The 27,152-nt window shown below is 45.2% G+C and overlaps 1 protein-coding gene across 1 annotated transcript in view; it reads left to right on the top strand.

Annotated features, from left to right (window-relative positions):
• Positions 1-25,586, top strand: part of LOC124552289 — a 151,132-nt gene extending 125,546 nt beyond the window's left edge. The window contains exons 8-9 of the mRNA XM_047126566.1: positions 262-402; positions 24,662-25,586. Coding sequence (XP_046982522.1) covers positions 262-402; positions 24,662-24,769 — 249 coding nt within the window. The 3' untranslated portion in view covers positions 24,770-25,586. The remainder of the gene's footprint in view (positions 1-261; positions 403-24,661) is intronic.
• The last annotated feature ends 1,566 nt before the right edge of the window (positions 25,587-27,152 follow it).

The raw sequence follows: 27,152 nt of genomic DNA, 5'->3' as shown, positions 1-27,152 counted from the left end.
GCCTCAATTCAGCTGCACCTGAATTGTAGGCAGCCCGGCACTCTTCTATGTATTGCTGTGTTGCCTGTCTTCTGGGGGACACAGCAACTACCTCTTTACCAGGTGAAGAGTTGCGTGTCTCAGTGGAATCGTTGTGCCTGTCACGGTCCTCTGTTGAGCATTTCTGCCGCGCAGTCACACAGCTCGATGCCTGTCATTGTTTCACGTGCAGCAGACGCGGTAAGCCGATGTAAACAGCGGTGCCTCTGTTCTGCCGCGCAGGTACCCATGCCGGTAATGAGCCTGCCCTTCAACCTGACCACCATGCTGTTCTTCAGCGTGGCCAGCAGGAGGCTCTGGAGGCCAGAGGAGCTCTCCAGCCCGGAGCAGCACTTCCGCGACTACCGGGCCGAGATGAAGAAGGTAACGTATCAACACTTGCCGATTCGGAGCGTGCTGCTTCGAAATGGTAAGCGCGCAACTATATAGTATTGTGGAAAATTTTTATTTTGGCCGTCTCTGGTGCATGAATGTACAGTTTATAGCTGCAGTTGTTACCGGTTTAGGGTTCACTCGCCCATTCTCAAATCACAGGCCCTGTTTTTAACCGTAGATAGCTATGCGACATGGTGCCAAAAGGCACGAATAGCTTTTTACAGCCGGGCGCAGTGGCCGAGCGGTTCGAGGCGCTTCAGTCTGGAACCGTGCGATCGCTATGGTCGCAGGTTCGAATCCTGCCTCGGGCATGGATGTGTGTGATGTCCTTACGTTAGTTAGGTTTAAGTAGTTCTAAGTTCTAGGGGACTAATGACCTCAGATGTTAAGTCCCATAGTGCTCAGACCCATTTGAACCATTTTTGAGCTTATCACAAGAAAGTCAAAATCTGAACAACAAATACTGTCATTGATATAAGACGACCTATGTCTGTTATACTTCAACGAATACAACTACGAGGTGGTCCATTGATATTGACTGGGCCAAATATCTCACGAAATAAGCATCAAACGAAAAAACTATAAAGAACGAAACTCGTCTAGCTTTAAGGGGGAAACCAGATGGCGCTATGGTTGGCTCGCTAGATGGCGTTGCCATAGGTCAAACGGATATCAACTGCGTTTTTTTAAATTAAAACTACCATTTAATTACATTTTCGTGTAGTACGTGAAGAAATATGAATGTTTTAGTTGGACCACTTTTTTTGTGATAGGTGGCGCTGTAATCGTCACAAACGTGTAAGTACGTGGTATCACGTAACATTCCGCCAGTGCGGACGGTATTTGCTTCGTGATACATTACCCGTGTTAAAATGGACCAGAGAAGACTTTTATTCCAATTTATCTCTCTGTATCGTGAGTTTCCACAACTATGATCAAGGACAAGAACGAAGATAAAAATAAAATAGCACTGGCAGTTACTGAAATGGCAGGTGTCGCTTGTTTCCCAGTCATGTATTACGCAGGAAAAGTTAAAGAGAAGAACAAAAGAAGGAAGTACTTTGGTTCTTCCATGGACGATGTGAGCTATACAGGGTGGTCCATTGACAGTGACCGGGCCAAACATCTCACGACATAAGCATCAAACCAAAAAACTACAAAGAAGGAAACTCGTCTAGCTTGAAGGGGGAAACCAGATGGCGTTATGGTTGGCCCGCTAGATGGCGCTGCCATAGGTGAAACGGATATCAGCTGCGTTTTTTTAAAAATAGGAACCCCCATTTTTTATTACATATTCATGTAGTACGTAAAGAAATATGAATGTTTTAGTTGGACTAGTTTTTTCGCTTTGTGATAGATGGCGCTGTAATCGTCACAAACGTATAAGTACGTGGTATCACGTAACATTCCGCCAGGGCGGACGGTATTTGCTTCGTGATACAATACCTGTGTTGATGTATGGCTATTGTGATCAAAATGCCCAACGGGCGTGTGCTATGTGTGCTGCTCGGCATCCTGGACGACATCATCCAAGTGTCCAGACCGTTCGCCGGATAGTTGCGTTGTTTAAGGAAACAGGAAGTGTTCAGCCTCATGTGAAAAGCCACCAGTACCTGCAACAAATGATGATGCCCAAGTAGGTGTTTAGCTGCTGTCGCGGCTAATCTGCGCATCAGTAGCAGAAGAACAGGGCGAGAATCGGGAATCTCAAAAACATCGGTGTTGGGAATGACACATCAACATCGATTGCACCCGTCCATATTTCTACGCACCAGGAATTGCATGGCGACGACTTTGAACGTCGTGTATAGTTCTGCCACTGGGCACAAGAGAAATTACAGAACGATGACAGAGTTTTTGCACGCGTTCAATTTGGCGACGAAGCGTCATTCACCAACAGCGGTAACGTAAACCGGCATAACATGCACTATTGGGCAACGGAACATCTACGACCTTGGCGGGTTAATATATGGTGCAGCATTATGGGAGGAAGGATAATTGGCCCCCATTTTATCGTTGACAGTCTAAATGGTGCAATGTATGGTGATTTCCTACGTAATGTTCTACCGATGTTACTACAAGATGTTTCACTGCATGGCAGAGTGGCGATTTACTTCCAACGTGATGGATGTCCGGCACATAGCTCGCGTGCATTCGAAGCGGTACTGAATAGCATATTTCATGACAGGGGGATTGGTCGTCGAAGCACCATACCGTGGCCCGTACGTTCACCGGATCTGATGTCCCCGGTTTTTCTTTCTGTGGGGAAAGTTGCAGGATATTTGCTATCGTGATCCACCGACAACGCCTGACAACATGCGTCAGCGCATTGTCAATGCATGTGCGAACATTACGGAAGGCGGACTACTCGCTGTTGAGAGGAATGTCGTTACACGTATTGCCAAATGCATTGAGGTTGACGGACATCATTTTGAGCATTTATTGCATTAATGTGGTATTTACAGGTAATCACGTTGTAACAGCATCCTTTGTCAGGAATGATAAGTTCACAAAGGTACATGTATCACATTGGAACAACCGAAATAAAATGTTCAAACGTACCTACGTTATGTAATTTAATTTAAAAAACCTACCTGTTACCAACTGTTCGTCTAAAATTGTGAGCCATATGTTTGTGACTATTACGGCGCCATCTTTCACGAATCGAAAAAAGTGGTTTAACTAAATCATTCATCTTCCTTTACGTACTACACGAATATGTAATAAAAATGGGGGTTCCTATTAAAGAAACGCAGTTGATCTCCGTTTGACCTATGCAGCGCCATTTAGTGCGCCAACCATAGCGCCATCTGGTCTCCCCCTTCAAGCTAGACAGGTTTCGCCTTTGAAGATTTTCCGTTTGACGCTTATTTCGTGAGATATTTGGCCCGGTCACGATCAATGGACCACTCTGTATATTTACATGGTTAGTCTGCATACCAAACGTAAGTGCCTGGCAGAGGGTTATCGAACTACCTTCACACTGATTGTCTATTATTCCACTCTCGAACAGTGAGCTAATAAAACGAACAGCTGTTTCTTTCCGTACGAGCTCTGATTTCCCTTATATTATTATGATGCTCGTTCCTCGCCACGTAGCTCGGCATTCGGAGGAAAAAGCTGGTGAATCAAATTTCGTGAGAAGATCTCGCTTATCGAAAAACAGGTGAATTCCACCCCGAATCCTGTATCAATCCGTGACACTCTCTCCGTCATTCCTCGATAGTACAAAACGTGCTGATAAACGCAATCTTAGGCTCGCCTTCCTCACTGTATTTCCTATACGTTCCTTCCAATTTAAGTTCTTCGTAATTTCTTGTGCAAAGCTATTCATTCCTTTTGCCATCGTGTTGCACAAATAGCTGAGGTTAAGAAGAAGATGTGTGGTCTGAGAATGGGCGACGACAGCCACTGAAGAAGTAAATTGTATATTCATGCAAAGATGGACAAAATAAAACAAAATCAGAAACGTGTAAAGTACGCTTCTCAAGTTTGGTTTACACCTGAGCACACGGAAGTAAACAGCATTCTCAGGTAATTCGCAAGTGTTCACAATCATTGACTATATTTGTGAATAAGCGTTTACACTAGAGGTAATAGGAGAGAACACAAAATAACGCGCATAGCCTATCAACGCTACATTACAATTTTTTGGCGCTAATAATCGGCACATAGAATTCAACACTGTACAAGATGTTCCAAGGGAAATTGTCAACATTTGGGGATATGAGGGGAAAGATCGTATGAAGCAAAAATATCTAATAAACATGGGCTCTAAAATGCATTCATGAAGCAAATATGCTGCACGCTCTTTCGTTTCAATATTCACTGAGGTGTTAATATGAACAAAACAAAACAAAAAAAAAAAAAACTCTAGTAAACGTAGGCAATGAAGTGAATGCCTTAGGAGCTACGACCACCTGTTGATCTTCGCTGTTGTGAAGCACATCTCTTCTACTGAACAAGTGCTCGTGGCTGTTAATGTATGAATTTTAGAGCCCATGTTTACTGAACTTTTCTTCTTGTTTTGGTTCATACGACCTCCTCTCAAAATATGGAAAGCAAAGAGCATACATTAGAAGAGATGTTTCACAATAGCGTGGGGTAAATGAAAGTGGCCAGGACGTGAATGTACGCATACCACCACACCCCGCGACGGGCACACTATATATACCTCCGCCACGTGATCCATACCGGTTCAGAGCGTAGTGCGGGCTGTGTCAAAGCGGACGACGGTACTCACGGTGGCGCAGCAGGTATTGGATGTGGAGAGTTACGTGACAACAGAGTCGTGGAAACGGGGTGGCCAGTTGTTTACTGAGAAGTTTGATGGTATCGAAGCGTCAGCAAAGAGTGGCATGCAATGCCTAGTCCGAAAATGGCGTCCGACAGGATTTGTTTTGAACAAGTCAAAAAACATTCCGAAACGTGCCCACACACCAGAGAATGTGGCTGCGGTTATCCAGAAAATGCTTCAGAGTCCTACTAAATCAACCCGACACCTATCGCAAGAGAGCGGCGTTACACGTCAATTGTGCGAACGAATACTCCACCTGGTCCTGCACATGTACCCCTACCACGTGTTTGTTAAAACCAGTAGATGTTCCTCAGTGACACCGGCTTTGTGAGTGGCTGTTAATCGAGGCAAAAATGAATGGCTTGGACATGGATACGTTCTTTTCATCTGATCAATCCTGATTTCACCTTAGTTATGTCAACTCACAGAATCACAAGTTCTGGGCAGCGGAGAAACCGCATAACTTCCATGAAACACCATTCCATGATCAGAAGGTTGGGGTTTCATGCGCAGTGTCTGCACTCCGCATTATTGGTTCCACCTTCCTTCACCACACGCTGTCAATGGCGTGTTACATTCCTACCATTCGAAATCATTTGTTGTTCCATTAAAGAAGTAGGAAAAGGCTACATATGCTTCCAACTGGATGGAGCAACTGCCCATACAGACAGCCGAGCCTTGGAGCACACTTACACAACGATCAAGCCTAACAGACTTTTTAGAAGAGGTCAGTCTGTTCGCGGTCTTAGCTGCTCACCTGATCTGTCAGTGTGCGATTACTTTGTATAGGGAGCCCTCTAGTCTAAGGTGTATGGCAGCAACCCTCATAGTCTTCAAGAACTACAGCAGCACTTTTCGGATGAGACTGCAGCAATTCCAACACTCCAGTTTCGATCCGCCTTCAGCAACTTGCTGACCAGGGTCCAAAAGTGCCGATTGGTGGCCATTTTCAACATCTGCTGTAGTCACGTTAGCACTGCATTCCCCCCCCCCCCCCCCCCCCCCCTCTGCTGTGTTTCTTTGTACCCTCGAACTCTCTTATCCAGACCGCTTTTATTTGCCCCACCCTGTAGCTCTAAACGTACGCATTTTATAGCCCATATTTGCCAGACATTTTTGCTTCGAATTATGTTTGCTGTCTTATTCCTGAACATTGACCGTTCCTTCTACGACACCCTATATAGTTGTAGTCACGGTGGAAAACTTTGGTATTCAGAAAGAATTCGTTTCTATAGCGAGAGCGCCGTTTTTTTTTACCCGCCATGGTAGCCGAGAGAGCTAACGCGCTGCTTCCTGGACTCGGGTAGGTGCGCCGGTCCCGGATCGAATCCGCCCGGCAGATTAACGACGAGGGCCGGTGTGCCGGCCAGCCTGGATGTGGTTTTTAGGCAGTTTTCCACATCCCTCTAGGTGAATACCCGGCCGATCCCCATGTTCGGCCTCAGTTACACGGCTCACAGACATCTGAACACATTCGCACTATTCCATGGATTACACTCGACGCAGACAGTTCGGGTACACTAATTCCGTCCTGGGGGGTTCGGGGTGGCGGCAGGAAGGACATCCGGCCACCCCTTCAACATTAACATGCCAAATCCGATTAACGATGGCTGACCCTGCGTAACTGCGGGACAAGCCTCAAGCGATAGATACACTCCTGGAAATGGAAAAAAGAACACATTGACACCGGTGTGTCAGACCCACCATACTTGCTCCGGACACTGCGAGAGGGCTGTACAAGCAATGATCACACGCACGGCACAGCGGACACACCAGGAACCGCGGTGTTGGCCGTCGAATGGCGCTAGCTGCGCAGCATTTGTGCACCGCCGCCGTCAGTGTCAGCCAGTTTGCCGTGGCATACGGAGCTCCTTCGCAGTCTTTAACACTGGTAGCATGCCGCGACAGCGTGGACGTGAACCGTATGTGCAGTTGACGGACTTTGAGCGAGGGCATATAGTGGGCATGCGGGAGGCCGGGCGGACGTACCGCCGAATTGCTCAACACGTGGGGCGTGAGGTCTCCACAGTACATCGATGTTGCCGCCAGTGGTCGGCGGAAGGTGCACGTGCCCGTCGACCTGGGACCGGACCGCAGCGACGCACGGATGCACGCCAAGACCGTAGGATCCTACGCAGTGCCGTAGGGGACCGCACCGCCACTCCCCAGCAAATTAGGGACACTGTTGCTCCTGGGGTATCGGCGAGGACCATTCGCAACCGTCTCCATGAAGCTGGGCTACGGTCCCGCACACCGTTAGGCCGTCTTCCGCTCACGCCCCAACATCGTGCAGCCCGCCTCCAGTGGTGTCGCGACAGGCGTGAATGGAGGGACGAATGGAGACGTGTCGTCTTCAGCGATGAGAGTCGCTTCTGCCTTGGTGCCAATGATGGTCGTATGCGTGTTTGGCGCCGTGCAGGTGAGCGCCACAATCAGGACTGCATACGACCGAGGCACACAGGGCCAACACCCGGCATCATGGTGTGGGGAGCGATCTCCTACACTGGCCGTACACCACTGGTGATCGTCGAGGGGACACTGAATAGTGCACGGTACATCCAAACCGTCATCGAACCCATCGTTCTACCATTCCCTGACCGGCAAGGGAACTTGCTGTTCCAACAGGACAATACACGTCCGCATGTATCCCGTGCCACCCAACGTGCTCTAGAAGGTGTAAGTCAACTACCCTGGCCGGCAAGATCTCCGGATCTGTCCCCCATTGAGCATGTTTGGGACTGGATGAAGCGTCGTCTCACGCGGTCTGCACGTCCAGCACGAACGCTGGTCCAACTGAGGCGCCAGGTGGAAATGGCATGGCAAGCCGTTCCACAGGACTACATCCAGCATCTCTACGATCGTCTCCATGGGAGAATAGCAGCCTGCATTGCTGCGAAAGGTGGATATACACTGTACTAGTGCCGACATTGTGCATGCTCTGTTGCCTGTGTCTATGTGCCTGTGGTTTTGTCAGTGTGATCATGTGATGTATCTGAGCCCAGGAATGCGTCAATAAAGTTTCCCCTTCCTGGGACAATGATTTCACGGTGTTCTTATTTCAATTTCCAGGAGTGTAGATAGAGCGAGAGCGCCGTTTTTGAGGAACTGAGCAAAATATCGTAGGAAAGGAAATAATAGGTGTCTCAATTTGTACGTAAACGTGAAATTCGTGGCGGTAGTGCATTCAATACTGAATTGTAGCTCCACCTTTCCTTTGTATTATAGCAAAACTATGAACTTTTTTCGGTTCCGCTTTTCGCTAGTTTTCATTACAATCGAAGCCAAAACTTTAAAATAGAACGCTATTACAATTGACCAATTAAAGCTGAAGAAAGTCTAGCATTTACACTCTACTGATTACCAACTGATGACGTTAATGTTAGTGACTTTTGCATTTAAATAACTGATAACTGGAGTATTTAAGATCTGATAAGGGTGAAGGGATATAGATAACGTTTCATCAGAATTTCTAAAATCATTGGGGGAAGTGGATACAAAACGACTATTCACGTTGGTGTGTAGAATGTATGAGTCTGACGACATACCATCTGACTTCCAGAAAAATATCATCCACACAATTCCCAAGACTGCAGGAGCTTACAAGTGCGAGAATTGTCGCACAATAAGCTTAACAGCTCATGCATTCTAGTTGATGACAAGAATAATACACAGAAGAATGGAAAAGAAAATTGAGGATGTGCTAGATTACGATCAGTTTGGCTTTAGGAATGTTAAAGGTACCAGAGAGGCAATTCTGACGCGGCAGTTGATAATGCAAGCAAGACTAAACAAAAATCAAACCACGTTCATAGGATTTTTCGACCTAGAAAAAGTTCGACCATGTAAAATGGTGCGAGATGTTCGAAATTCTGAAACAATAGAGGTAAGCGAGAGGGAGAAGTGCTCGGATTAAAAAGGTTGTAAGACAAGGATGTAGTCCTCCGCCTCTACTGTTCAATCTTTACATCGAAGAAGAAACGATGGAAATAAAATAAAGGTTCAGAGCGGAATTAAAATTCGAGGTGAAAAGATATCAATGGTACGATTTGCTCATGACGTTTCTATCCTGAGTGAAAATAAAGAAGAATTACATGGTCTGCTGAGTGGAATGAAAAGTACAATGAGTACAGAATATTCCATGAGAGTGAACCGAAGAAAGACGAAAGTAATGAGAAGTAGCAAAAACGAGAACAGCGAGACGCTTAACATCAGGACTGATGGTCACGAAGCAGGTGAAGTTAAGGAATTCTGCTACCTACTCAGCAAAATAACCAATGGCGGACGGAGCATGAACAACATCAAAAGCAGAATACCACTAGCAAAGGAATTCCTGGTCAAGACAAGTCTACTGGTATCAAACGTAGGCCTTAATCTGAGGAAGAAATTTCTAAGACTGTGCGTTTGGAGTACAGCATTATATGGTAGTGAAACATGGAAGGTGGGAAAACCGGAACAGAAGAGAATCGAAGTATTTGAGATGTGCGGCTACAGACGAATGTTGACAATTATGTGGACTGATAAGGTAAGGAATGAGGAGGTTCTGTGCAGAATCAGAGAGTAAAGGAATATGTGGAAATCACTGATAAGGTGAATGGACAGGATGATAGGACATCTGTTAAGACATCAGGGAATGACTTCAGTGGTACTAGAGGGAGCTGTAGAGGGCAAAAACTGTAGAGGAAGACAGAGATTTGAATACATCCAGCAAATAATTAAGGACCTAAGTTGCAATTGGTTGAAGAGGTTGGGACGTGAGATAAATTCGTGGCGGGCCACACCAAACCAGTCAGAGGGCTGATGACTCAACAAGAAACTGCTGTATATCAGTTTCTGATGGGTGCAATGACGTTTGCGAAGCACTTCAGGGCCTTACTGTGTATTATGGGGACTGCTACGGTCGCGGGTTCGAATCCTGCCTCGGGCATGGATGTGTGTGATGTCCTTAGGTTAGTTAGGTTTAAGTAGTTCTAAGTTCTAGGGGACTGATGACCACAGAAGTTAAGTCCCATAGTGCTCAGAGCCATTTGAACCATTTGTATTATGGGACATATAACATCACCTCGGGTAAACAACTGTAATTTATCATCTGTTAATGACAGTGATACATCACCCATATAGTTACAGATACCATAAATTTAAGCAACGAGAATGATAAGCTTTTTCGTATATTTTCAGTTTTAATCATAATGCGTAGAGGTTCACACTTGTTTGATTTCAAGGAAAATCATTATGCTTTTCGTTTTTAACAAAAATATTTCCAAAGCTTCTGCTCATCCACTCCATTCCCACTTGATGCAAGCATCTAATGAATTTATAGTCTTTCTCGCGTCCGCAGTTGAACCTGTGATGGCCGGCAACTTTCTATATACAGAGTGGTCCATTGATAATAACCGGGCCAAACAACTCACGAAATAAGCATCATCCGAAAAAACTACAAAGAACGAAACTCGTCTAGCTTGAAGGGGAAAACCAGATGGCGCTATGGTTGGCCAGCTAGATGGCGCTGCCATAGGTCAAACGGATATCAACTGGGTTTTTTTAAAATAGGAACCCCCATTTTTTATTACATATTCGTGTAGTACGTAAAGAAAAATGAATGTTTTAGTTGGACCACTTTTTCCGCTTTGTGATAGATGGCGCTGTAATAGTCACAAACGTATAAGTACGTGGTATCACGTAACATTCCGACAGTGCGGACGGTATTTGCTTCGTGATACATTACCCGTGTTAAAATGGACCGTTTACTAATTGCGGTAAAGGTCGATATCGTGTTGATGTATGGCTATTGTGATCGAAATTTTTATGCACCAGGAATGGCATGGCGACGACTTTGAACGTCGTGTACAGTTCTATTTAACAACGAAGCGTCATTCACCAACAGCAGTAACGTAAACCGGCATAATATGCACTATTGGGCAACGGAAAATCCACGATGGCTGCGATAAGTGGAACATCAGAGATCTTGGCGGGGTAATGTATGGTGCGGAATTATGGAAATCTAAATGGTGCAGTGTATGCTGACTTCCTACGTAATGTTCTACCGATGTTACTACAAGATGTTTCACTGTATGACAGAATGGCGATGTACTTCCAACGTGATGGATGTCCGGCACATAGCTCGCGTGCGGTTGAAGCGGTATTGAATAGCATATTTCATAGCAGGTGGATTGGTCGTCGAAGCACCATACCATGGCCCGCACGTTCACCGGATCTGACGTCCCTGGATTTCTTTCTGTGGGGAAAGCAGAAGGATATTTGCTATCGTGATCCACCGACAACGCCTGACAACATGCGTCAGCGCATTGTCAACGCATGTGCGAACATTACGGAAGGCGAACTACTCGCTGTTGAGAGGAATGTCGTTACACGTATTGCCAAATGCATTGAGGTTGTCGGACATCATTTTAAGCATTTATTGCATTAATGTGGTATTTACAGGTAATCACGCTGTAACAGCATACGTTCTCAGAAATAAGTTCACAAAGGTACATGTACCACATTGGAAGAACCGAAATAAAATGTTCAAACGTACCTACGTTCTGTATTTTAATTTAAAAAACCTACCTGTTGCCAAGTGTTCGTCTAAAATTGTGAGCCATATGTTTGTGACTGTTACAGCACCATCTATCATAAAGCGAAAAAAGTGGTCCAACTAAAACATTCATATTTCTTTACGTGCTACACGAATATGTAATAAAGAATGGGGGTTCCTATTTAAAAAAAAAAAAAAAAAAACGCAGTTTATATCCGTTTGACCTATGGCAGTGCCATCTAGCGAGCCAACCATAGCGCCATCTGGTTGCCCCCTTTGTTCTTTGTAGTTTTTTCCTTTGACGCTTATTTCGTGAGATATTTGTTACGATCAGTGGACCACGCTGTATACATTTGTGTGTGTGTGTGTGTGTGTGTGTGTGTGTGTGTGTGTGTGTGTGTGTGCGCGCGCACTACAAAATTATAGCATTACATGAATGAATGTGTGCGTGCGTGTGCTACAAAATTATAACATTACATGAAACGTAATGAATAGATCGAATGACATTGTTGGATGGGAGGCCCCATGCGGGGAAGTTCTGCCGCCGAGGGCAAGTCTTATTTCAGTCGACGCCACACTGCCCGACTTGAGCGCCGTTGGTGAGGATGAAATGGTTATGAGGAGAACACAACACCCAGTCCACGAGCGGACAAAACCTCCAACCCGGCCGGGAATCGAACCCGGGCCCGCTTGCATGGAAGGCGAGCACGTTATCACCCAGCTAAGCAGGCATCACGTTTAAATCTCTACTCGCAACACATTTTGTAGATGGTATCCACATATTCTGTTAAATGTAGCTACAAAATTATGTTGTTGCACGACTCATGGTATCACGTTATAATACATTTACCGTGATTTTATTACATATTGTATATATTATTATTTATGATTTATTGACTGGGGTGTCTTTCAATATCGCGGGGTAGCATGAGACTTTTAATTAACTTATGTCGCAATAACACTCGTACGGACATCGGCTGCCCCGAAGTATGTCCGATATAATATTTTTAAACACAACGCGTGACTCACCGCCTTCTAATAAGTAGTTTGCGTGAGCGCTGCTATTTAGAAAAGAAAATATGCGTATTCTTACGCAAACTGTAATTATTAATATGGGTCTCAGGGGCTACTGGTTATTTATGTACCAAATTTCACAAAGATTAACTGAGATATAGCGGAGCTTATTGAAAGGAAAGATTTTCAATATTTCGTGTTCATTATCTGAAGGCAAAACTGGAGAGAATTTCATCTGCCGTTAAGCGGCCAAAATGAAACATACCGAACTCATACAGTGCTGTGAATTTTAGTAAATGAAATCTATCACTACTCCCTTTAACTTTGATATTAATGGAAGATCAAAACTGACAAGTCTCTCGCATTTACTTTTAATATTATAACATGAATTATTAATTATAAAAGATCGTCAGCGTAAAGGCCGACGAAATGCTGCTAGAGAAAAAGACCTCCCCGCAACTCGAACTTCTGAAAAAACTTGGTTAGTGATAATTAATTGTTGCGACCATGAGAGGTGACAACTAAGTCAATAATACACACTTTCTAATAACAATTTCTATTATAGTTTGCTAAAATACAGAAAAAACTTACATTTATTATCAGACTGCGCTACAATGGCGGCCTACCGCTAGACGAAACAAAAACAGAAGAGAGCGTTCAATCGAAGCATTGTCTCTGATCTTCATGGCCTATGTTGTACAGAAATTATACAAGAAACTGTTCTTTACAAAATTGTTAAGGCTTTCGTGGCCACTTGTTGACAAACTGCCTATTGGCTTCTGTCTTTGGTTCTTCGGCCGACGTTCATCTAATGTTTTTCCTGACGTTTCGCCAGCACGAGTGGCTGGCATTGTCAAAGCTTCACCCTCCATTGCCGGTGGTGAACTGGAGCCGAGCTCGCGGCCGCAGACTATATGAACCTGGCGCGCCAACGTTCGAGGGCTTCTCCGCGGTCATTTCCGGTGCGGTTCTCCTCTTGCTACCTGTGACGGTCGTTCGCTGCAGTACGGAAAGCCAGGATCCGTTTAACTTAAGGTTTTCCTCTTTCTTGTTCAAACTGTTCGCGTGTTTTTGTATTTCTACAGCTTCTCTGAACAAGCGCGTGTGATAGTGCTTCTCTACAGCCAGAACTTCCGTGTCGGCGGATTTTATTACGTGGTCGGTCTCATTCAGTGCGTGCTCTGCCACGGCCGATTTCTCCACCTGCCCCAACCTGTAATGTCGCTTATGCTCTTTGATCCTGGTGTTAATTGATCGTCCAGTCATTCCGACATAAACTTTTCCGCATGCGCATGGTATACGGTATATTCCCGACATTGCAAGTGGGTCTCTTTTCTCCTTCGCCGATCTAAGACACTCTTTGATCTTCCTTGTCGGTTTGAAAATCGTCTTTACGCCATGTTTGCGCAATATACTGCCGATTTTGTCCGTCACTTTGGGAATGTATGGCAGAAAGGGCGTACCCGACATTTCTTTTTCTGGTTCCTTACTTCGCCGAGTGTTTGGCTCTGTCACACTTCTAATGTAATTTGTGGAGTACTCATTGCTCCTCAGGACAGTTTCCAGGTGTTGCATTTCCGTTTGAGGTGTTGCGGCTCACATATTCGTCCTGCTCTCGTTACGAGCGTACTAATCATGCCTCTTTTCTGGCTCGGGTGGTGGTTTGACAGTTTGTGCAGGTATCGGTCCGTGTGTGTCGGTTTTTGATACACGCTCTGTCCCAGGTTTTCGCCGTCCCTTGTGACCAGCACATCTAGAAATGGCAGTTTCTTGTCCATTTCTACTTTCATGGTAAATGTTATGTTGGCATGGAGGCTGTTCAAGTGTCTTTTGCTGACGAGCGCCTGGCATTTACGAGGTACATTCACGTTGTAAGGCCTCCGATTTTTTTTCTCCGGACTGGAAAGAGATAGAAACATGCGCACTGTTTTAAAATGAGGCCGCGTTCATTGTCAATACGTCCCAGAGATGGCAGCACCGTACGGCAGATGGAATTTTACCGCCAGCGGCGAGAATGAGAACTGTTTTAAATACTTAAAATGGCGACGTTTTCCTTACTTGAACAGCGTGCAGTCATTCGTTTTCTGAATTTGCGTGGTGTGAAACAAATTGAAATTCATCGACAGTTGAAGGAGACATGTGGTGATGGAGTTATGGATGTGTCGAAAGTGTGTTCGTGGGTGCGACAGTTTAATGAAGGCAGAACATCGTGTGACAACAAACCGAAACATCGGGCTCGCACAAGCCGGTCTGACGACATGTTCGAGAGAGTGGAGAGAATTGTTTTTGGGGATTGCCGAATGAATGTTGAACAGATCACCTCCAGAGTTGGCATTTCTGTGGGTTCTGTGCACACAATCCTGCATGACGACCTGAAAATGTGAAAAGTGTCATCCAGGTGGGTGCCACGAATGCTGACGGACGACCACACGGCTGCCCGTGTGGCATGTTGCCGAGCAATGTTGACGCGCAACGACAGCATGAATGGGACTTTCTTTTCGTCGGTTGTGACAATGGATGAGACGTGGATGCCATTTTTCAATCCAGAAACAAAACGGCAGTCAGCTCAATGGAAGCACACAGATTCACCGCCACCAAAAAAATTTTGGGTAACCACCAGTGCTGAAAAAATGATGGTGTCCATGTTCTGGGACAGCGAGGGCGTAATCCTTACCCATTGCGTTTCAAAGGGCACTACGGTAACAGGTGCATCCTACGAAAATGTTTTGAAGAACAAATTCCTTCCTGCACTTCAACAAAAACTCCCGGGCAGGGCTGCGTGTGTGCTGTTTCACCGAGACAACGCACCCACACATTGAGCTAACGTTACGCAACAGTTTCTTCGTGATAACAACTTTGAAGTGATTCCTCATGCTCCCTACTCACTTGACCTGGCTTCTAGTGACTTTTGGCTTTTTCCAACAATGAAAGACACTCTCCATGGCCGCACATTGACCAGCCGTGCTGCTATTGCCTCAGCAATTTTCCAGTGGTCAAAACAGACCCCTAAGGAGGCCTTCGCCGCTGCCATGGAATCATGGCGTCAGCGTTGTGAAAAATGTGTACGTCTGCAGGGCGATTACGTCGAGAAGTAACGCCAGTTTCATCGATTTCGGGTGAGTAGTTAATTAGAAAAAAAAATCGGAGGCCTTAGAACTTGAATGCACCTCGTACAGCGGAGAGAATTTTCGCTCTCTGATTGTCCTACACCTGTTTTCGTTCCAAATTAAACCTTGCTTTAGGAAATATTTAGTGAAGATAACCTCGCCGGAGAAGCAGTTAGGTCCCCCCTCCCCCGCAGAATGTGTAACGCCAACTGCAGCCTTCAAAGTGGTCTGTCTGGCGAGTTACGTCGCTAAGTCCCATCCCGCTAAGTCCCATCAAGTATTCCAATTTCCGGGTGAAGCCCAGATAACGCCTGTCTTTTTGCATATTCTCACCCAGACGAGAACAAATCGAGTAGTTGTAAATCTCTGCCCAACTGGAAAGATAAGTAGTTTCCTCTGCTTGCTCGGAACGTAATTTTCCCCGGTGTTCTGATAACGCGAGTAGCAAGTTATGTTTCAGGTCAGCGGTTACTGCCGCCGTAAACGTACCCTTCCCAGCCCCGCTGTATGTCCAGAGAGCGCAAAACGTACCTTAACTGTCTTAGTAGGAAATGAAGTCAGTATGATTAAAGGCGGTTTTCAACAACATGTCACACCACAGTTAAAGAATTCTTTTTTCTTCCTGTGTAACAAAAGGAAATAGTTCTAACAAAAGTAAGGACTATAGGAGGATTATTCGAATAGCTGGAAATCTACGCCGTGACTTTCCAACTGCCGGCCGGAGTGGCCGAACGGTTCGAGGCGCTAGAAAAAAAAATGGCTCTGAGCACTATGGGACTTAACTACAGTGGTCATCAGTCCCCTAGAACTTAGAACTACTTAAACCTAACTAACCTAAGGACATCACACACAACCATGCCCGAGGCAGGATTCGAACCTGCGACCGTAGCAGTCGCGGGGTTCCGGACTGCGTGCCTAGAACCGCTAGACCACCGCGGCCGGCGAGGCGCTACAGTCTGGAACCGCGCGACTGTTACGGTCGCAGGTTCGAATCCTGCCTCGGGCACGGATGTGTGTGATGTCCCTAGGTTAGTTAGGTTTAAGTAGTTCACAGCGTCAATGTTGCAGACGCCGGCGACTGTAAATGTATGTGTGTATACAGGCTGATTCTGTGATGATGTTACAAACTTTCAGTGAAGCTGCAGAAGGATTCTAGTCATCTTAGTTCGACATGAACACCCCAAAGGCGCATTAAATAAGCAATACGGCTACGTGCCGAAATAAAAAAGAAAGTGATGCACTACAACAGAGAAACGAGCAAGCTGCCACCAATGCACGAGGATAATTACGGCGTTCACCCAGTTTAGGAGCAGCAAGGCTTTGTCCTCCGGATAAACCAGCACCAACGGGGAGACGTGGAAAACAGTGAGTTCCACAGGCCTCACGTCTTCTGGTCACGACGCCTCCATGGCGTGTTTATACTGCTTCTCCTTACTCGCCCAGCGCGCTCAAAACAATCCTTCCACACTGAGTGCGTCGTAGCCAGACCAGACCGCCAGCGACCTCTTTCAACGGCAACCACCACGAATCTCCCTCTACGGGCCGCCCCAGTCTGCTCTGTCTAAACAAACCAAAGAGAGCGTCACACAGCAGCAGTAGAGACCATGGAGGTAAGAATAAGGGAAGATGGCGCTACGTATCCCAGCCGTACTACGTTTTGAAGCCATGGGGGCGTGGCTAGCTGCCATGACACTCGGACCAAAACATTGCCAGTGTGCTATAGCGCTGCGTGTATTACAGTCGCTAATTGCACCATCTACGCATGTAACGTCATCAGATTGGTTGTTTCAAAGTTTTTTGTTTAAAATAAAATCTCGTAAAGGCGAAATTCCGCGTTTCTTCTGATTAAAAATAGTTTTAATGTAATATTACGAATAGCTAGCCTTCAATGTAAACGATACAATTTTGTTAATTCAGTAATAAACGTGTATCACAAACTAAATAATAGAAACTGAAAACTAAGTTAGCTATACCCTCCCTCCAAAGCCCCATAAATACATCTTGTTTGTAATACGTACTGGAACATTTCAGTTACGTTACACTACTGGGAAACACCGTTCATTACCACCAATATTTACTGAAATACGGTACATAGAATGGCAAATCTACACAGTGTCCTGTTTAGGCCTATACTTTACGCCAGTTAATGTAGTGTTAGCTTTTAATTTGGTACATGATGAAGGCAAAGTGAGTTACTCAACACTTCGGTTATCGACGATACGTAAGTATTATACTGAAACGTGAACTTGAAAACTAAGAATTTAGTTCTTTGAATTAACATACCTTTTGCAAATGTTTTGGGTGTGTAGGGAAAACTGATGGTACAGCATTTTCTCGGAGCCTTACTGTTGAAAGGGAAGTTCGGTCTATGTCCTCTTCTCGGAAATGCCGAGAACATATAGTGCTCCATTTAGACGCACGCCAATTCTTCCTCCTCACGGCATTCTCCCACAGAGCTTTCCGACTTTCATTTTTAGGAAATCTAAAATCATACAGAAGGAAAAACACGCTACAGTACAAGTACCGATGTAGCACACGTTCGTTCACAATGAAGTTGTAAAATCGCACTTAACGAGACAACTTACACATGAAATGTTATTCCCTTCGATTTCGCACCACAATCAGAACGATTCGTACATCCGAACACCACACAAGTCACCATAATAGCGCAAAATCCTTCCAAAAGCTAGCGACAAGCCTATGCACACAAGCATACAGCAGCAATGTTTTGGTCGGATTGAGATGGCTACCCTCGGCTTCACATGGCTTCGCAGCTGTGACGTCACGGCGTCTCCCTGTATTCTTACTTCCATGGTAGAGACGTACTCGCAAGTCGGGCGGGAAGTATCGACCTGCAAGTTGGGAAGTATCGACCTTGCAGCACGGCTCAGACCCCCCCCCCCCCCCCCCAAAAAAAAGACTCGACCGCTAGTGCAAAGATGGACCGACAAGTCTTCGTCCTTTGGGGCTAGCACGTTTGACTTGGCTAACGTTCTATCTGGACTTGCCCTGCCTCTTCGTTATGGATGCAGAGGCTGACCGAGGTGGGCACCCCGGAGACCCGCCAAAGGGAAACGAAGTGCAACGCTAACGTCCTCGATATCACACGTTCCTGCTTCCACCCTCCAAAGTTTTTCCTTTAAAATAGCAGGTTCGCGTCCACGGTTAGACTGCTCTGCCTCTCTCTTATGGACTTTTTCGATGTTCTTCTTTGCTCTTTGCCATTTATCTCGAAGAACATTGGGTGATGTTTTATCGGGAAGTGAGTCCGCAGCCCACAAATTGGAAAGCTGGGAGTTACGTACGTGGGCAAAAAGCAAGGCAATAGGGGTGGCCTGATGGGCCTCATGTCTTGCCATGTTGAAAGCAAAATTCAATCATCGCAAGGAACGATTCCATTTGGATTGCGCCTTGGCACGGAATGTGATCAACGCTGCCTTTAAATTTCGATTAAACCTTTCGACAAAAGAAGGTTGACTGTAATATGGCATAGTTGTCACGTGGGTGACACCGTGCTGAAAGCAAAAACGCCGAAATTCCCGGGAAGCAAAGGCGAATATATTCCGCTTAGATATTTGACATGTATTAGTAGTCACCCCTATCCCCTATCCTTACTCGAGCACAGCCAAACAAACCTAGTGAAACCGACAACGGCCACAAAAATATATAATACCTGGTCTGAGTACAGATCCCCATAACCAATGAAAAATCTTGCCATAGGCCGCTGTACCAGGGAGAACTGCAGCAGTCCCTTCTGGTTCCTGAACTTGGTTTCGCTAACTTACATGCCTGACTCTGGCAGAGTACCCGCCTAATATCTGTACAGAGAGCCAATTTATGACCTGTCTAACCTTGTGTGTGTGGTCTTGTGTATGGCAAGATGTCCTCCTAATAGGGAGTCATGATGCTGGCACTAAGGCACGGGACAGAGAAACCTTCAACCGATCCCCGCGTCGAGGCCTGAAACACAAGATCCCCTTTGTGATCTGATATCCCAGAACCTCCTCGCCCGACGCAAATCGCCGCTTAAGAGCACAACACTCAGGTTCTGCCTCTTGTTCCTCCTCTCTCTTGGTAAACAAAGTCAGCACCTCAGCAAGAACAGCTCTCACGATTTACAGCTCGTCAGAGAGTCGAACGAAGTCGTCCGCCCACTGTTCGTCGAACATGCATGCAGCTGAGTGTATCAGCCACCACATTCTCACTGCCCCTAATATGCCTCATCGAGAAGTCGAAAGCTTATAGGTGTACCGCCCAACAAGTGGGTTTTACAAGGGCGAGCCAGAATCCAGATAAGCGCCTGGTTGTCAGTTTCAAGTTCACATTCTTGGTGCCGAGACAAAACAGGTCTATGAGTGCCTCCAACTCATACGTGGAATACTTAACTTCGGCCAGAGTCGCCGGCTAGAGTGGCCGAGCGGTTCTAGGCGCTACAGTCTGGAACCGCGCGACCGCTACGGACGCAGGTTCGAATCCTGCATCGAGCATGGATGTGTGTGATGTCCTTAGGTTAGTTAGGTTTACGTAGTTCTAAGTTCTGGGGGACTGATGACCACAGCGGTTAAGTCCCATAGTGCTCAGAGCCATTTGAACCATTTTTCGGCCAGAGTCAGTGAACGATATACATAACCAGTAGACCGTGTCTCTCCATTTTGCTTCTGGAATATCCAGAGTTGGAGGTCAGATGGGTACAGCCAGCATGGGAGCATGCCTCAGTGCATCCATTAAAGTATCGAAGGCCACCTGCTGGTTTTCCATCCACTTAAACTCCAGTAATTTTTGTATCAGGTCGTGTTTGTAAGAGGACTGATAGCTGTTTTTGATGATATTATGTAAACTGATAATGAACGGGAGAGAGAGGAAAGAAAAGGGAATGAACTAATGATACCAGTGACATTGGGACTTTATATGGAATCAGCGTTGATCAGTGTGTGTGCAGGGTCAGGATTCGAACCCAGGATCTCCTGCTTACTAAGAAGTTGCGTCAACAATTTTGCCACCCGGACACAGCTTTTATCGCAAATACGTGGACTACCTCGGCATGCTCACAGGGTTGCCTACACTCGCACCTAGCGCCACCTACCTGCAGTCCGTGTCGCCCGTGCTCTCTAATTTTAGATTACAGCTGGAGGTCGAACGTAAATATGCATCCGAACTGAAAGTAGTCGACTCATAGCCCATCGAGGTGGCATTCATATAATATCTTGTTTGACATCTCGGGTTGTCGGGTGTTCTGCCGGATATCAGCGTCGTACTTGCACGATAATGGCTCTGAGCACTATGAGACTTAACATCTGTGGTCATCAGTCCCCTAGAACTTAGAACTACTTAAACCTAACTAAGGACATCACACACATCCATGCCCGAGGCAGGATTCGAACCTGCGACCGTAGCGGTCACGCAGTTCCAGACTGTAGCGCCTAGAACCGCACGGCCACACCGGCCGGCCTTGCACGATATTTCGGTAGCGTAGCTCGTTTCCTTCATACTCGTCGAGTGGACCTGGTCCAGTATTTATGCCTGTGGCTTTCCCCCTTCACCAGGCGCTTCCTCTGCGGTCCGCGCCCGCTCGCTGCGAGTTCAAATGGGTTCAATTTTCTCTGAGCACTATGGGATTCAACTGCTGTGGTCATCAGTCCCCTAGAACTTAGAACTAATTAAACCTAACTAACCTAAGGACATCACCCACACCCATGCCCGAGGCAGGATTCGAACCTGCGACCGTTGCAGCAGCGCGGCTCCGGACTGGAGCGCCTAGAACCGCACGGCCACCGCGGCCGGCCGCTGCAAGTAGTCTCAGGTCGCACCTGATGAAGGTAACGAGTTAAGCTACCGAAATATCGTGCAAGTACGACGTTGATATCCGGCAGAAAACCCGACAACCCAAGATGTCATTAGATCGCCGGGAAAGCCTGAAGAATTACAATATATTGTTTGTCACCTCTCTGTAGTGATGTTTATATGTTCACAGTGCATTTTATTCATGGAAAATCAGTCAGCACTGATTTTACAATATTGTTTTTATGTGTCACGAGGCGTTGAATTTCTAGCCATTTTTTAGGGTATCAGTAAAATTTACAAACATTCTTTATGCTTTAGTTCTTTTTGTTCATTAAGATTTTGCTTGTGTACACGTTCGTGCGGATGTGGATTTCAAGCTCTTCGAAAGTATTGATTGTATGTCATTTGAGTATTCTATGTAGAATTTTTATTGTAATGTCCGTCTTGATTGCATAAAATGTTAATTCACATGACGGGTTTCGGTTCCTCTAGAACCATTTTCAGATCAGCAATTTTCGTTACAGGAGTAACCCGTCCACACACAGCAACACGCAGCATGTGAAGGTTGCTTTGTGTGGACGTGTAACCGAAATTCCAGATCTGAAGATGGTTCTAGATGAACCGAAACCGGTCATGTGAATAAACATTTTATGCAATAAAGACGGATTGTAAGTAACATTGTAAAACCATTGATTGCGGTTATCCCATTAGACATTATGTCTGTTTTTGCAAAATTTTTATTGTGTTTTGGTTTTGGTTTGGTAGATCCATGTAACATGTAGACTGACTGCTCTCGCAGTCTCAGTTGTGTTCTACGAATCGTACTGTGAACTTTCCACCTTTTAGTCCGGTGTAGAATACAAGAATACCTGAGAAGTAATCAAAAAGACGCTCCAGGATGCAACAGAGTAATACATGTCATAACAGCTGATGCAAAGCAAAAGCTACTAATATACACCTGAGCCTTATAGTTTAAAATTATACTGTATTCAAACATAAACTCAAACTATCCTTAATAGAGACTTAAGCCTTATACTCCTGTAGCACAATAAGGTATTGTAGCATATGTTGTAGAGAACACAGTACCAACACAGACGTAAGCAATACACTTTTATCGTATAATATTAGAAAAAAAATGTATCATTATTGCAGGATCGCTTGAAAATGGCAAAAAATGCCGAAATGAGGCTGTCGTGAAGTAAATAGTCAATTGCAGAAAAAACTCTGTAAGAAATATGTATATCTGTATATTATCGCACAAAAATTTTTGAATGTTAGTGCCCCTGAGAAAAAAAAAATGTAAATTGGAAAAAGAAATGTTAGAAATACTCGTAAGATTTGGAATACTCTTTCATTGAAACTAAATGCATGCAGTCAAATTTTACTCTCCTCAGAGTAGCCTCCTTTGGCTTTAATCACTGCCCTGCATACGCGAGGCAAACTTGCTGACAGCTTTATCAGTGTGTCCTCGCTGATATGCCACCATTCCTCTCGTAGTCCGGTCCAGAGGTGATGTGTGTCGGTAACAGGCCGGCCTTCGATTTGCTGCTCTTTCCAAGTGGTGCCAAATCAGTGAGGCCAAACAGGATTACAGTCGGGCGAGTGGGACATATTTTTCATTTCCACCTTTTTCCTGAATTTGAGAAATACGCTTTACAGAGTTTTGAAATGAGTTTAGGGTCTTTATCTTGCTGTATGACGAATCCCTCGCCAATCAAACGTCTTCCACATGGCTTTCCGTGATACTGTAGAAAGTGATGGTAATTCTCTTTCTCCATTGTTCCATTTATTTGTACAAGATCACCAGTCTTACCACCTCCAAAATATCCCCAGACCAAGAAGGAACCCCTTTCGTGCTTTAATGTTGGAGATACACATTCGTGTAACATTCTTTCACCTAGCAACCGGCGAACAAACTTGCGTCGCTTTGTGCCAATGACCTCATACTGGTACTCGTCAGTGAAAAGTGCCCAATTTTCATGTTGTCTTGTCAGTGTAGCCTCTTCTGCCTATTAACAGCCGTCAATAATGGTTCCTTAGCCGCCATACGCCCGTTAAGGTTCACTGCCTGAAGACGTCTTTTTACGGTACTGACACTCAGCGGCTTTTTTTTATTGTGGTTGAGCTCTGCTGATAAAACTGGTGGTATTTTGAAGTGATCAGATCACATCTACTTGTGACTACTATATATTTGTCATCACTTTTTGGTGTGACTTTCGGCCTGCCCTTTCGAGGTTGGTCCATATTCTGGCCAGTATCCGCATGTCTGTGCAAGGTACAATGGACAAATTTCAAGGAAATATGTCCTTGACGTGCTATTTGTTGCATTGTAACATCGACTGCACGTAAAGACACAATTTCAGAACGTTTTCCTGTTGGAAATCCCTTTCGTCGTCCTATTATCGGTGTTTTCACTGAGCACTCACCGAAGTTTACTTTTTGATATCTCGTGCATAACTACGTGCCCTTTTCCTACATGTAACCGTGTTATTTGTTTAGTCCTATGAACGCCATCGGGCGAGGAAAGGTAATACGTTGCCACCATAATACAAAATTAGCGGCATTCTATGCTTGGAAGCTGAGCAGCATATCAACGGAAAGTTCTGTTTTGAGCGATTCAAATTTTTTTTAAAAGTGGAACACTACTCTTACACGTTATATTGAGCATGACACTGGGGAAACAATATAGCTAAATCGTATTGGAATCTGATAACTAGCTTTGAATCAAATAACTAGCATTTTTTATCTTAGTTTCAGGACGTTCGAAAACTTTTGAGCTATAGTGAGAGTATATATGAAAGGCTTATTTCAATAGTGGTACAAGTGGTACAAGTGGTTCATTCAGCGATACAGAGTCCTGAAGTTAAATGAGCGCTGAAAAATCTGCAGTTGAGATACCAGAAATATTCAAGCATATAGCTTCTGTCTAGAGATGAACCTTTCTTTCTGTTTGTTTTGATCATTAATTTCAGAAGCATTATAGGCAGAAAAGTGGAGGTAATGGACTTGTACCACTATTGAAATAAGCCCTTGACACACACACACACACACACACACACACACACACACACAATATACAGTCGAAGTTAAGCGCTGTCGGGGTGGGTTAGCACTTGGATGGGTGACCATCCGGTCTGCCGAGTGCTGTTGGCAGGCGGGGTGAACTCAGCCCTTGTGAGGCAAACTGAGGAGCTACTTGACTGAGAATTAGCGGCTCCAGTCTCGTGAAGTGACGTACGGCTGGGAGAGCTGTGTGCTGACCACATGCCCCTCCATATCCGTACGCAGTGACGCGTGTGGGCTGAGGATGGCACGGCGGCCGGTCGGCACCGTTGGGCCTTCCCAGGCCTTTTCAGACGGAGTTCAGTTTCATATGTATGTAGATATATTGTTCTTTGGCCTGATATGTGCTGCGGGCCCATCAGAGAGAAAACTTCCCTGTAATAAGTAAATTCACGAATGTCCTGTGTCGTTAGTGTAATGTTTATAAATGTCGGCGTCTTTGTGTTTCTTCAGAGACGCCGAGACGCGGAGAGGCAGCGTATGATGGACGAAGAGCCGGCGAAGGAGAAGAAGGCACCGCTGGCGGAGGCGGAGAAGTTGAGCGACGCCGAGGAGGTGTGAACCCGGGACCCCGGCATACAGCGCGCGGGCGTGCCTCGCGCGCCTGCCGGCCTCCGATCCACCTGTTGCAGCCGGCCGCACTCTGAATGCAAAACATGCGGCGCCCATTAAGCGCCGAGCGGGGGCGCCCAAATAAATAGTGCCAAACACTGTGGACACGTCCACAAAAAAACCTGTACTTTAGCGTGTATTAACAACTCACCTCGATAATGCAGCATTTCGCCATGAAGTCATTTCTGGAACATTCCATCCAGAATTATATGCTGCCAACTCATCCATCACTTCATTTAGCACTGGCTGACGGACAACTCATACCACCATGTCTCGTTAGGTTACGTTAATTCCTGATTTTTGTGTTGAATCTCTGTGTTTCTACTATTAAGGTCGATCAGCAGGGACTTGTAGATAATGTTCCATATGAACCTCTTTAACACATCACGGTTTTGCCCCAGTGCAACAACTCCTCTTGTCATTGCCGCGGAAAAGGTGACGATATGGGCTGTTTGTGACAGCAAGACATTTCCCATGGAAATTGCGTGTCGCCATGTACAATTCACAGACATGTCGAATATCTTGTATCCATTCACTTTGCATCTTCTGCAGCTGTGTCCCTAACATAAGAGATATCGCTCGGTCGTAGGTTCATGGATAGCACTCACCTTGACTGCGATGACGGCTACATATGATTAATAGGCTGCCTGGCTATTTAAAATTATTTCATTTAACGTGAGAATTGTTGATCACAGTAACTTTGAATAATGATCTCAAAAAATTGAAATAGAACATAAAAAAGCACTCCGTCTTCAGGCCACAAGTGGCCCATTGGGACCATCCGACCGCCGTGTCATCCTCAGCTGAGGATGCGGATAGGAGGGGCGTGTGGTCAGCACACCGCTCTCCCGGTCGTTATGATGGTTTTCTGTGACCAGAACCGCTACTGTTCCATCGAGTAGCTCCTTAATTGGCATCACGAGGCTGAGTGCACCCCGAAAAATGACAACTGCGCATGGCGGCCCGGATGGTCACCCATCCAAGTGCCGACCACACCCGACAGCGCTTAACTTCGTTGATCTGACGGGAAACGGTGTATCCACTGCGACAAGACCGTTGCCCGAAATAGAACATAAAGTCAATATTATTTTCAACATATGCCCCCTCTATGTATGAGCGATGTTTAATAACTACTGCACCACTTTTTTACTGAAGGCAGGCTGGTTTTGTTCAGGTTTCCAATACACCCTATTATTCCCTACTCTTCTGCCTACGGTACAAGAGCATGCCTCGGGCATAGATGTGTGTGTGTCCTTAGGTTACTTAGGTTTAAGTAGTTCTAAGTCTATGGGACTTATGACCTCAGATGTTAAGGCCCATAGTGCTTACAGCCATTTGAACCATTTCGAACCATCTTATTTCATTATGTTTCTTATTTTATTATGTTTATGGTTTCTCCATATCCACATCTCTACCATTTCGAATTTCTTTTTAACTGCTTCCCACCGATCATGATGCTCTTCTGCAAATGACAATCCCCAAAAAGGAAAGCTAACCGAACTCTTTTCAAACTTCTTGTTTGCTTATCCATACATGGGTTTCAATGAGTAACACTTGTCACATCACTGTGACTGTTTAATATCGGGTCACTATTTTCAGCTTAGATTTTGAAATAAAAGCTCTCCACAAGTGAAGTTTCTCCACGAGAACCCTGTTCTTTACATTGTGTGCCATCTACGTTTCTCTTCACATTCAGCTCCTTTAACCATACAGTGAAATGTATTCTTGCATTACACTAATCGCAAGATTTCAAAATGATATCACTGTAGGTAAATGTATTCCAAATAAATCACTTATTAACTTGCAGACCAGTAAGTTAGTGAGTGAAGGTGTTCCAAGTACAGTATCTGCAAGCTTGCAAAGCAATAAATGAGAGTGAATGTATTCGAAAAATACCATTTGCAAGCTTGCAGCGCAATAATGAAATGAGTAAAATTGTTACAAATACGCTATACGCAAATACGTCCAAAATTCACTGACTCTTCTCTGTACATGTAATTTTATTGTACTGGTGTGGTACACGTTTGCATCCTTAAAGGAACAGAAGATCTATGGTTCTATCTTATTCTCCTTTCTTCTCGTTCTACTTACTGTTTTATTGTGGAGCAGCTGACTTGACCTCCCACAAGTATGGTGTAGTTACTTTTTACACAGGTAGTGCAGTATTCATCTTGTTTGTGTTCATCGTTAAAGCGTTTGCTATAGTCTGTTGTTGTCTCCTTGTGAATGGAAAGTGTCTCACAACTTTAACAGAGAATGATAGTTCATATTTTGGTTGGTTGGTTCTGAGCACTATGGGACTTAACATCTATGGTCATCAGTCCCCTAGAAC

The sequence above is a fragment of the Schistocerca americana genome, chromosome 10 (assembly GCF_021461395.2).
Source record: "Schistocerca americana isolate TAMUIC-IGC-003095 chromosome 10, iqSchAmer2.1, whole genome shotgun sequence".
Classification (NCBI taxonomy): Eukaryota; Metazoa; Arthropoda; class Insecta; order Orthoptera; family Acrididae; genus Schistocerca; species Schistocerca americana.
This window is presented reverse-complemented; position numbering and strand designations above follow the sequence as displayed.